A 13,171-nucleotide genomic window follows, 5' to 3' on the forward strand; every position below is an offset into this window, starting at 1 on the left:
GTATGGTTTGGCCTGCAGGTCCTGGGCTACTCTTGAGGGCTGTGGTTGTAAGGACAAGATGATTTTCAGAGCCTCTGTGGTGCTTTTTTTGTTTTTTTTTAAGTAATCTCTTCACCCGGTATGGGGCTCGAACTCATGACCCAGGGATGAAGAGTTGCATGCTTCGCTGACTGAGCCAGCCAGGCGCCCCTATGTGGTGCGATTTTGGTATGCTTGCTTTATGCTGCTGCTGGGACTTCCACGTGTGCCTGTGGATCTTGCTTGAGGAAATAGAAGAAACCTATCCAGGCCAGCCTACCTCATGATTCTCGGTGGGGAAGGGACCCCACTGCCTTCAGAAAAAGCAATGTTTCCAGTGTTGGGAGCTTTGGGAGGCAGGATGCCCTCTGCCAGTGGAAGGTGGGGAGCATTCTGGTCCAAGCCCTTGTTGGGGCCCGATCCCCTGTGCTGGGGCCTCCCGGCAGCAGAGCGTCTCGGGGTGGGCATTTTCGGGCCCAGCGGTGAAGGAGAGGGTTGCTGGGCAGGCTCTCTGTTGTGGTGGGATTCCCCCTTGCTGGTGTCCCTTGGTTTCAGGGTGCCTGTCTGGGAGTGGGGAATCTCAGGCTAGGTTGAGAAGGAGAGTGCGTCCTGGGCTGGGTGCTGGCTGTGCTGGCATGTCCCTCGCTCATGCCCCCGTGACAAGGTATCTCTGTGTCAGCAGGGAGCCTCGGACAGGGGGGGGAATAGAGTCCTTTTCGAGGTTGGTGGAGGGCCAGCTGGATGATAGGAGGCTTGGAGTACTGCAAGCCAGCGGGGAAGAGAGCTGTTATTCCTCTCCTGTGTCCCCATCATTTCAGATATTATTATTATTTTTTTTTTAAAGATTTTATTTATTTATTTGACAGAGAGAGACAGCGAGAGAGGGAACACAAGCAGGGGGAGTGGGAGAGGGAGAAGCAGGCCTCCCGCGGAGCAGGGAGCCCGATGCGGGGCTCGATCCCAGGACCCTGGGATCATGACCTGAGCCGAAGGCAGACGCTTAACGACTGAGCCACCCAGGCGCCCCTCATTTCAGATATTATTAACCCCCAGTTGCCTCCTCTTTAGAGTATTTGGCCCTGAGGAGCAAGGGCCAGGTTTGGGGGAAGGCAGACCATGTGGTAATAATCCATAGGATGCCACAGAGTAGGGATGCTGTTGTCATTGGGATTTCTCTCACCGTCATCATTATCTGTCCTCTGACTTCTCTCCCCCCGCCAGGGGGCCACGGGAGACAGGATGATGGAACCAGGTGGTATGGAAGATGCTACTGTGTTCCCCCCACCCAGTGCCCTTCCTCCTTGCTGCGTGCTCCTCTCCTAGGGGCTCTTCCTGCCACCTGCAGAGGGTTCTTTTGCTTGAGATCATTGACATGTCTCACCCCCACCCTCCACATTTTCCTCCCGCCAACATCTCAAATGTGGCCCCGCTCCCCTTCTCCCCCCATGAAACCTGTTCTCAGCAAGCCCATATTTGCCCCTTTTGTGAAAATGAGTAATGGGAAACCTCACTAAAACGGAGTCAGGAGGCTTTGGCAGGGGGACCTCTCAGCCCCTTCGACTCTCGGTCAATTGCAAACCTAACAAGAACAGCCGGACTTGACCATACATGGACTTGAACTTGCACATGGATACCACTCTAGTATTCCAGCCAGAGGAAGAGATACTCTCCTTATCCCCCACCCCACAACAGCTCAGGCATCATACTCGGAACCCCCAGTTTACTCCAGTGGACTTTTAGTTTATAACAGCCTTCCCAATTTACCCCTTTTCTCCTTAAAAAAGCCTACCTCTCGGGTCGCCTGGATGGCTCATTTGGTTAAGCGTCTGCCTTCGGCCCAGGTCATGATCCTAGGCTCCTCAGATCGAGTCCTGCGTTGGGCTCCTTGCTCAGCAGGGGGCCTGCTTCTCCCTTTGCCTGTCCTGCTCTCTCTCTGTCTCTCTGACAGATAAAAAAAAATCTTAAGAAAAAAGCCTACCTCTCCTTTGTTCCCCAGACCTGCCTATGGCTTTACCACAGCTTGTTTGCCCTGGATTGCAATTCTCTGCTATTCCCAAATAAATCCAACTTTTGCTGGTAAAATAACTGGCAGTTTTTATCTTTAAGGTTAGCACTCTATTCCATGGCTCTGCTAAGAGGCATCCCTTGATCTCACGTTGCCTTGTCTGGGAGCAGCTCCACATCGGCCACGTGGCGCAGTAGCCTTGCTCTCAAGCCTCAGCTGGAAGAGCTAGAGTAAGGGAGGCTGCACCATAGTGGACGCCCTATGGCAGGTGGAAGGAGTAGAATCCAGTGATAGCCCCCCCACACACACAGAATCCATCTCAGATACTGTGCCTGCTCTAAGTTGTTTTTTTTTTAAGATTTTATTTATTCGGCACCTGGCTGGCTCAGTCGGTTAAGCGTCTGCCTTGGGCTCAGGTCATGATCCCAGGGTTCTGGAATTGAGTCCTGTGTCAGGCTCTTTGCTCAGCAGGGAGCCTGCTTCTCCCTCTGCCTCCCTCTGATTTTATTTATTTATTTGACAGAGAGAGAGAGTGAGCAAGAGCACAGGCAGGGGAGTGGAGAAACAGGCTCCCCACTGAGCAGGGAGCCCGATGTGGGGCTTGATCCCAGGACCTGGAGATCACGACCTGAGCCGAAGGCAGACCCTTAACCGAATGAGCCACCCATGTGCCCCTCTAAGTTTTTTTTTTTTTTAAAGATTTTATTTATTTATTTGACAGAGAGAGACACAGCGAGAGAGGGAACACAAGCAGGGGGAGTGGGAGAGGGAGAAGCAGGCTTCCCGCTTAGCGGGGAGCCCAATGCGGGGAGGATCCCAGGACCCTGGGATCACAACCCGAGCCAAAGGCAGACACTTAACGACTGAGCCACCCAGGCACCCCTCCCTCTAAGTTTTTGACTCCTCAAAATTTCAAGGTACTTTTTTTTTTAATTCTCTTATATATCTATTCTCCATTAGTATCTTTAGACCCTTCTCTAATGACAAAAATTTCAGGGGAACTGGCTCAGTGTTCCAGCTTATCAGCGGTCCTGTCATTTGGGAAGGAGGGTCTGTGTGCTCAGGGATTTTCATCAAGCATTACTTATCATTTTGGAAATTGGGAACCAAGGGCTATATCCAAATTAGGAGATTGTCTAAATAAAGTACGATGCGTCAGCGTGATGAACTATTACGCAGGAATATAAAATAGTGCCCCTAAAATATGACAAAAAGCTAATCGCTGGATTTTGGTGGAGGACATACAATGTGCCTTGCCCAGTGTTTCCAGCTGTTCTGTATGTAGCAGAGTCCTCGTGAGAAACAGCTGGGGAAAGTCTTAACAAAAATCATGGTTCATGCTCACCCAGGGATGCAAAAAAAAAGGGGGGGAGAGGGAACCCCATAAAACAAGACCCATGTGCCTTACGATCAGAAGGGCATCGAAGCACAGGGAGGAAGGAATAACCCTTCCATCTGCTTGCATGCATCACGTACAGGAAGTGAGTCACAGCTGTGAAAACCATCATCACTAATTCTGCCAAGGGGTCACGGCCCCTGTTTCCTTTGCCCGGGACGGTCTCCACTGTCTCCACGTCACTTCAGCCGCTGTGCTGCCCCAAGTCGAGCCCAGCCCCTTCGGGGGCCGCCAGAGACAGACAGGAGTCCAGACCCCCACCTCCGGGCGCCGGGCTCGTCGGAGTCTGTGGACGGCGGAGGCAGGGTTTCCTGCCGCTCGTGGCGGGGCACCTGCCGCTCGGGCTGTGCCTTCTTCACTTCATCTTCCTCTGGGCCCCAGATCCCTTTCTGGCTACCCATCTTTTTTTTTTTTTTTTCTTTTTCCTCTCCTTCTGGAGTTTCCCAGTCACCTGTAGTTCTATTTTATATCGACGCATAAGAATTAGGCTCTTTTTTATCCTATTAAACCCAGGTTTCAGGGTGTCACCCCCCCCCTCCACACTGTAACCTCCCCCAGGCGGATCTGCCCGGCTCATCAAACCGCTGTTGCTCTTCCTTGAGGCATTGCGCCTTGAGCCCAGGACAGTGAGCAGCCCCGGACACTCGGGGGGCACTAGAAAGGCACCCCAAGGGGAGCCCTCGCCCAGCCCCCAGTCTTGCGCCCCTGCTGGCAAACGTCCCAGGCGGAGCTCTTGTCTGCTGCTTGCATGAGTTGGTGCTACACGGAACATCACGGGTAAAACACCAGGCACAAAAAAAATAAACACAAAATAAAATGAAATATAAAGCACTCAGCGCAGAGCCTGGTGCACACGTGCGTGTGTGCCGACTGGGGGCAGATAAAGCTGGTCCAGCTCCTTCCTTGTAAGTCCCTGCGCCTGGGGTCAGTGTGAGGTAACACTGGCAGGGCCTTCGGGGAATCACCTGCCGTGGGAAGTCAGGATTGACGACCTCCCATTCTCTCCTGGTGGTATTTCAAACAGCAGGTCCAAGCCCCTTCCTCCAGGATCCCGTGAGGTCACGGCAAGGGACAGCTAAGTTTTTTATATTCCTACTTTTACATCACATACTATACACTTTTTTTTTTTACTTTTATGCTCTGATATTCCTGCAAAAGAAACCGGAACAGAGTTCAACTGGTTTTATATACAAGTGAGGTCGATGCCGGGGACAATAAAGATCCCTGGCCCCTAAGACCCCGTGGAGACAACAGAGTGTCTGTGACACCGGGACCCTGCGCGAGAGCCATGCCTCCTCGTGGCTCAGGTAGCCGGAGAGGCTATTGGGAGGCTCTCGGGTAGAGAATCAATCAGGACCACATTTATATAACAATGGAAACAAAGTCCTAGTACCAGACCTAGGGTGTGAGGTGAAAGAAGTTTTATAACAACAAAAATCACTGAATTGTTTGATTTTTTCAAGAAGTCGCTTTATCTAAAAATTTTTACTGCAGCAATTAAGGAACGTATGGATCCAAACATCATAATCAGAAATTTGAGGTTTTAGGGGCACCTGGGTGGCTCAATTGGTTAACCCGCTGCTTTGGGCTCAGGTATGATCCAGGAGTCCCGGGATCAAGCCCCACCCAGGGTTGGGCTCCCTGCTCAGTGGGGAGTCTGCTTGTCCCTCTTCCTCTGCCCCCGCCCCCCTGAGCGTGCACACGCATGCACTCTCTCTCTCAAATAAATAAATAAATAAAATCTTTAAAAAAAGAAATTTAAGATTACTGTCGAATCACTGTATCCACACACACAATTTTAGAATGCGCAAAATCACCCCTGCTGGTTTAAGAGTTACAACTTCTCCAAACATTTTACAAGCCTTTGAAATGACTAAGTCTTAACATATATTACAGGAAAACCTACTAGCAAATTTCTTAACAATAGAAGAATTCCTAACTCTGAATATCAGGGGCTCAAGAATATCAAGAACAGCTGAATGGGGAAAAAAATGCATGTATTTTGAAACATATTTGAGCCTTCAATCTAGCTTGCGAGCACTTTTAATAAAAATTCACTTCCAAAGGAAGTCTCATTTCTTTCTGATAATATTATTTCTTACTAAGAATGGATTACATACATTTCTTCCACAAGAGAAAAGGCGTAAGGTTACCACTCGCCTGACAGTGACACACAGTAGGTGTGCAGAATATGGCTTAGTTAAATTCAACAGTGTCACACAATTGTTGCTGATGAAAAATATTTGGACTACACCAAAAAGAAACCTGATAAATCTTCCAGTGAACATTAATATCCTCAATTTATTCCTTACCCTCATAAAGAATATCTGTGAAAAACCCAGAGCTTAATGGTGAAAGAATAAATGCTTTACCCCCATGATCAGAAACAAGACAAGGATATTTTATAGATTTCCCTATTCTGTAACAGAATCATATAAAATGTGGCCTTTTGTTTCTGGCTTATTTCACTTAGCACAATGTTTTCGAGGTTCATCCATGTTGTAGCATGGATCATTACATCATTCCTTTGCATGGCCAAATAATATTCCATTGTATGGATATACAATTTGTTTATCCAATAATCTTTTTTTTTTAAGATTTTATTTATTTATTTGAGAGAGAGAGAATGAGAGAGAGCACATGAGAGGGGGGAGGGTCAGAGGGAGAAGCAGACTCCCTGCCGAGCAGGGAGCCCGATGCGGGACTCGATCCAGGGACTCCAGGATATCATGACCTGAGCCGAAGGCAGTCCCTTAACCAACTGAGCCACCCAGGCGCCCTATCCAATAATCTTTTGTTGGACATATGGTCTGTTTCTTCTGTTGGGCTATTATGAATAAAGGTAAAATTTACATTTGTCTGCAAGTGTTGGTGTAGACACGCTTTCATTTCTCTTGGGTATATGCTAGGCCATTGGTAATTCTGTTTCTTATTTGAGGAACTGCTGGACTGTTTTGCAAAGTGTCTGCACTATTTTACATTCCTATAACGTATGAGGGTTCCACAGTGTGGAGGTTCTTAAAATTTTTAAAATAGAGCTACCCTATGACCCAGCAATTGCACTCCTGGGTATTTACCCCAAAGACACAGATGTAGTGAAAAGCAGGGCCATATGCACCCCAATGTTCAGAGCAGCAATGTCCGCAATAGCCAAACTGTGGAAAGAGCCGAGATGCCCTTCAACAGATGAATGGATAAAGAAGATGTGGTCCATATATACAATGGAATATTGCTCAGCCATCAGAAAGGATGAATACCCGGGGCGCCTGGGTGGCTCAGTCGTTAAGCGTCTGCCTTCGGCTCAGGTCATGATCCCAGGGTCCTGGGATCGAGTCCCACATCGGGCTCCCTGCTCGGCAGGAAGCCTGCTTCTCCCTCTCCCACTCCCCCTGCTTGTGTTCCTGCTCTCGCTATCTCTCTCTCTGTCAAATAAATAAATAAAATCTTTAAAAAAAAGAAAGGTTGAATACGCAACTTTTACATCAACAGGGATGGGACTGGAGGAGATTATGCTAAGTGAAATAAGTCAAGCAGAGAAAGTCAATTATATGGTTTCACTTATTTGTGGAACATAAGGAATAGCATGGAGGACATTAGGAGAAGGAAGGGAAAAATGGGGGGGGAATTGGAGGGAGAGATGAACCATGAGAGACTATGGACTCTGAGAAACAAACAGGGTTTTAGAGGGGGGATGGGTTAGCCCGGTGATGGGTATTAAGGAGGGCACGTACTGCATGGAGCACTGGGTGTTATATGAAAACAATGGATCGTGGATCACCACATCAAAAACCAACGATGTATTGTATGTTGACTAACATAACATAATAAAGTTAAAAAAAAAACGTATGAGGGTTCCAGTTTCTCCATATTCTCTCCAGCACATGTTAATTTCTGTTCTGTTTTGTTTTTTGGCTAAGCCTAGTGAGTGTGAAGTGATACCTTGTTGTGGTTTGGATTTGCGTTTCCCTAGTAACTAATGACGTTGAGCATCTTTTCATGTGCTTGTTGACCATTTGTATATCTTCCTGGAGAAATTTCTATACAAGTCCTTTGCCAGTTTCTATATTGGGGTTTTGACTTTTTGTCATTCAGTTGTAAGAGTTCATTATATATGTGGGCTATTAGAATAATCAACTGATTTTTGCCAAAGACACCAAGACAGTTCAGTGAAGAAAGGAAAATCTTTTTAACAAATAATCCTGGGACAGCTGGGTAAGCACATGCAAGAGGATAAAAAAGGACTCTTACCTCACATCATATACAAAACTTAGAATGGATCAAAGACCTAAATGTAGGTCCTAAAACTATAAATCTCTTAGAAAAAAACATAGAGGTGAATTTTCATGACCTTGGATTTGGCCCTGGTTTCTTACCTACCATTCCAAAAGCACAATTAACAAAAGAAAACAAATAGATAAACTGTGCTGCATCAACAATTTCACAATTTTTGCACCAACGGACACCAGGCGCCCCCGGGAGAGGCGCGGTAGGCGGTGCGCGAAGCCGCCCCTCCGGGGACCCCGGAGGCCGAGTCAGATGGCGCGCGGCGAGGGGACAGGCCCGGGGAGGAGGTGACCGGACGTGGAGGGCTGCAGCGGTCCCGCATCACCGGCGGCCGGAGGGGCGGGGAGGAGCGGGCGCCCCCAGGTGCCGGCAGGCGGGTTGCGGGGGTAGGTGGGGGGGGCGCAGGACCGTCCCCGCCCGGCAGGGGGCGCAGGGACAGGCAGCGGCCCCACCGCCCGGCACAGGCGTGCCCGCCGCGGCGCTGCTCCCCCGGCTCCGCCCGCGCCCGGGTCCCCCGGTCGTTACCCCCCGCCCCCGCAGGCTGGCCGCGTCCCCACAGCGCCTCCCCTCGGCCTCGGCCCGCTTCTCCACGCCGCACGTCCTCACTCGCGTGCCCACTTCCCCGACGGCCTGTCGCGCCCCGCAGCCTCCCGGGGAGGGGGGGCGCTCTGTCCGGGGAGCCGGCGCCCCAGTCCTGCTGAGACGGGCTGGGGCCTTCAGTCCCGCACAGTGTCCGCAGCCGCCGCCCGCCCGGCTTTACCCCACCCCGCCGAGGGGCCCGGCCGTGCACACTTCGGGGGGGCAGTGCGAAGAGCCGTTACCTTCAGGGGGGCTTGGAGGGTATTGGTACCAGACGGAGAACCGGTTCCCAAGTCAGGTTCAGCTGCTCGCCAGTGAAAAGGCAATACTCGAGAAACAAGTGATGGTGGGAAAGGAAAGGTTGCTTTATTCAGGAGGCCAGCAACCTGGGAGGATGGTGGGCAGAGGTCTCAAAGACCATCTTCCCCGTGCAGGGGGAGCCTGGGGGTTTTAAAGGGGAAGGCTCGGGAAAAGGGGGGGGGGGCTGTGCACAGGAGAAGCAGGTGCCCAGGTGGTTAGTCCTGTGTTGACATGTCCTTGGACAGACTTGCTGACATCAGCGGGGGCTGTTTTCCAAGGCACTCAGGCCTTATCTTCTGGGAAAGTCTAGTCCTTCACTCCTCAAGGCCAGTGGGCTGCAAATCTCAAGGAAAGTAGGTTAGTTCCACTACAGACCAAGGGACTTAGGTCAGTAAGCAAGGAACACCTGAGCTTAAAGCAAGTTCACTCTTGGGCTCCTGGGTGGCTCAGTCGTTAAGCGTCTGCCTTCGGCTCAGGTCATGGTCCCAGGGTCCTGGGATCGAGCCCCGCATCGGGCTCCCTGCTCAGCGGGGAGCCTGCTTCTCCCTCTCCCGCTCCCCCTGCTTGTGCTCCTTCTCTCTCTGAAAAATAAATAAATAAATAAAATCTTTAAAAAAAAAAAAAAAAAGTGACTGTGACCCGTGATGTACCTGGGAGTCAAGGGAAGTGCTCTTTGCCACTGTTAGGGAGGCATCTGCGTGTTGCTCCAACACCCAGTTAGTGGGAACAAAATAGGAAGAGCGTACGTCTCCACGTGACTCAAATGTCTCATAAATACAGGTCAATGAGACGCATCCTTGTTTACTGGGAAACTGGCCCTAAATCTGGAAGGACTGCTCCTCACTTACACCTACGTCATGATTGGCGTTGGACAAAGACATTTTCATCATAACAATTAAACAGATCTAGGACAGTGGTAGGAGTCGGTGAATACTCTAGAATTTGCATGCCTTGGAAGATGGGTTTGAAACAGAGTAAAACACAAAGCTGTCCTTAGGAATAAGGTCTGGCAAAACTGTTCTTCCGAGATAGCCTCGTGCAGGTGAAGGTTTTATGAATAGCGTTGACTGATGGGGTGTAGGAACTGTTTCCCTCAACCTTTTGTCGGAGGATTCTTCTCTCAAGTGAGCGGCTTGGTGCATCGTAAGACCTGCTTGCTTTACAAGCTTGTAGAACCATGACTACACTTGCAGGGACTCTCCTTTCTGTGTTTTTATAAAAATGATTAACAAGGCTTGATCTCTGTCTGTAGCTTTCCCCACAATACTCGCAGATAAATGGTCTCTCTTCAGTGTGCGTTTTCTGGTGCAAAGTGAAGACCCCTCTGCCGGCTAAAACTTTCTCCACTACTGGGATATTTATGGGGCTTTCCTCCTGCGTGGATCTTCTGATGTCTCATAAAACTTGATCTATCACAAAACCTTTTCTTATAGTCAAGGCGCTGGTTCGTTTCTCGCTGGGGATAGGCTCTCTGGTGCGCTATGAGTTGGGACCCCTGAGTGGACGGCTTGTTACACACAGCATTCATAGGGTGTCTCCCCTGTGTGAACTTGATGGTGCCTAAAGAGGTCTGCTTTACGAAGGACTCTTTTCCCACTTCCAGGCACTTATGAGGGAGCTCTCCCCAGGGAATTTGCAGGTGCTTATTAAGTAGCTTCTCTTTAGCAACACATTTCCCACACTGCATACGCTGGGGTGGCCTCCCTCTGGGACTGTTTTGCTCCTGGGCTGTGGGGCTGAGAGGTCTTTCCTGCTTAGAGCTCTCGGCTGTCTCTCGAAGAGACAGGTTCTGACGGTGGACAGGCATTGTGCAATCTCTGGGTAGCTGTTCTGCTGGGTTTCCCAGTGGATTCGTTAGCCGTTCGGAGAATCTGGGCACATTGGGACCAAGAAGCACATTTCCATCTAAAGAAACAGAAAATGGATACATGGCCTCCAGTTTTTTTTCTGCTTTGACATCTTTTCTTCATTTTCTCCCCCCACCCCCGCTCCCCGTTATCAAAATTTGAGGGAAGGAATAGAAATCACAGATGTCACCCTGTTCCCAGGAGAGTGGACATGGGGACTAAGAAGAGGTCCTCGGCAGTTTGTGGGAAGACAGAAACTCTCAAGTGGCACCCTGAACCTCTTTACCCCGGGATTAAGGTTGAACCTCTCTTTCTTCCCGAGCGCCCGATGAACCCTCGCCCACCTATCCTGGGGTCTTGGAACTGTTCTTTCACTTCCTTGGAATCCTGCAGTTCCCGGCACTTCGGCTCTTCTCTGTGCTCCGCTGGGCACCCCGGGTCAGGCTTTGGTCTTGGCTCTCCTGGGCAGAGACGGGAGGAGGGGTGCATGGAGTGGCCACGGGTTTCTCCCGAGTCCGGGCTGCTTCCTGGCCACATGGCCTCTCAATAGCTACCTATTTCCTTCTCACAGTTGCCTCACCAGGAGCCTCTGACATGTCATTTTTGTTGTTTTGTTTTTGTTTTTTAGGATAAGAACAAAACCCAAGTGGATGGAACTAGAGGGTATTATGCTAAGCGAAATAAGTCAATCAGAGAAAGACAAATACCATATGATTTCACTCCTATGTGGAACTTAAGAAACAAAACAGGATCACAGGGGAAGGGAGGGAAAAATAAAGTAGGACGAAATTAGAGAGGGAGACAAACCGTAAGAGACTCTGAACTCTAGGAAACAAACTGAGGGTTGCTGCAGGGGAGGGGGTGGGGGAAAGGGCTAACTGGGGGATGGGCACTAAGGAGGGCATGTGACGGAATGAGCACTGGGTGTTATATAAGCCTGATGAATCACTAAATTCTACCTCCGAAACTAATAATACACTATATGTTAATTAATTGAATTCAAATTAAATTAAATTAAATTAAAAAAAAAAAGAACAAGACCTAAATGAGGGGAGGGGAAGATCCCACTGTCCTCCAATCTGTGGAAGGAGAGCGAACCAGTTCTGGGGTGATGTGAATGCACATCATTTTGAGAGTGGATTTAGGTGAAAGCCAGAACACGAAGTGACTGCCTACAGAGCTGGCTGACAAAAACAGAACCACTGGCTTGCTGACTGCCACGTGAGGGAAGAGCAAGGCCGGCTCCTGACCCTGTCGTCAGTTTGCGTCCCCCAGCCTGTGCTCACAGCCCCTGTCAGCTAAGGCCACTAACCATCCCCTCCGGCCCGTCCCCCACCCTCCTGACCTCAGTTCCATCCTCTACTCTCCTACCTCCCATAAAATACCATCAGGAATGCTGAACGAACGTGATGCTTGTTAAAAAAGGTGTGCACAGAGAGCAGCCCTCCTTCTGTCTGCCAACCTGGGGAAAACAGCCATGGCGCTCGTCCCAAGACAAAGCTGGTGAGCGAAAGCAAGCAGAAACTGGCTCTCTCTTATGTTGTGCTGGGAGCATAAATGGACACAATCATTTGGGAGGACATGTGACCGTATCTATTAAAGTTTTACATGTATATGCCCACCGACGAACTGTTCCTATTCTAGAAATTTGTCCTACCAACACAGGCCCATAGAAGGATGCTCCCTGCGTTTTATAGCTTTGGCTCCAGGGTATTTTGGTCAACAGTCAGAAGTCATGGCTCTATGCCTACTTCTGTTGGTGAGTCTCTTCTCCTCATCCTCATCACCAGCCAGTCTGGGTTACCACATAACCAGCCACCAGATGGGTTGTTCTAGAAATGAGCCTAAGTGCACAAACGCACCCTCTTGTATTGGCCCCTCGGTTGTTCATTTCTTCCCCGCAGGCTGAGATTCCTTAACTCAAAAGCCTGCTGTTGGTGCCAAACTCAAACTCTCACACATCCAGTGATTTAAAAATTAGCCCCCAGGGGCACCTGGGTGGTTCAATCGGTTAAGCGGTTAAGCGTCTGCCTTCGGCTCAGGTCATGGTCTCAGGGTCCTGGGATCGAGCCCCATGCTGGGCTTCCTGCTCAGCGGGGAGTCTGCTTCTCTTTCCCCTCTCCCTCTGCCCTTCCCCCTGCTCATGCTCGCTCTCTCTCACGCGCACTCTCTCTCTCAAATAAATAAAATCTAAAAAAAAAATTAAAATTAAAATTTACCCCAGAAGCACACTGTTAGCCATTTAGACCCTGCCTACTTTGCATATCGCAGAAAACTTCACCCCCCGATCTGCCAGCCATTGAAAAGATGGAGCTTTTTTTGTTTTGTTTTGTTTTGTTTTTTGTTTTTTAATTTCTTTTTATTAGTTAACATACAGTGTTACATTAGTTTCAGGTGTACAATATAGTGATTCCACAATTCTATGCATTTCTCAGTACTCACCACTGTAAGTGCACTCTTTTTTTTAATTTTATTTTATTATGTTATGTTAATCACCATACAATACATCATTAGTGTTTGATGTGGTGATCCACGATTCATTGTTTGCGTATAACACCGAGTGCTCCATGCAGTACGTGCCCTCCTTAATACCCATCACCGGGCTAACTCATCCCCCCACCCCCCTGCCCTTTAGAACCCTCAGTTTGTTTTTCAGAGTCCATCGTCTCTCATGGTTCGTCTCCCCCTCCGATTCCCCCCCTTCATTTTTCCCTTCCTGCTATCTTCTTTTTTTTTTTTAAA

At 49.3% G+C, this 13,171-nt stretch overlaps 1 protein-coding gene across 3 annotated transcripts in view; it reads right to left on the minus strand.

The window, feature by feature from the left end:
• Positions 1-9,220: 9,220 nt before the first annotated feature.
• The window catches only part of LOC116629226 (zinc finger protein 449-like), a 7,544-nt gene continuing 3,593 nt past the window's right edge, over positions 9,221-13,171 (minus strand). For 2 of the 3 annotated variants that reach the window (XR_004298717.1, XM_032399531.1), the window contains one exon: positions 9,221-10,487. Coding sequence is in view for 1 of the 3 variants with exons in the window: in XM_032399531.1 (XP_032255422.1) it covers positions 9,871-10,487 (617 nt within the window). In the remaining 2 variants the exon portion in view is untranslated. Of the gene's footprint in view, positions 10,488-10,773; positions 10,891-13,171 lie in introns of all 3 variants that reach the window. The other variant, XR_004298716.1, reaches the window with a different exon arrangement.

Source organism: Phoca vitulina, unplaced genomic scaffold (assembly GCF_004348235.1).
Source record: "Phoca vitulina isolate PV1807 unplaced genomic scaffold, GSC_HSeal_1.0 scaffold410, whole genome shotgun sequence".
NCBI classification, from domain to species: Eukaryota; Metazoa; Chordata; class Mammalia; order Carnivora; family Phocidae; genus Phoca; species Phoca vitulina.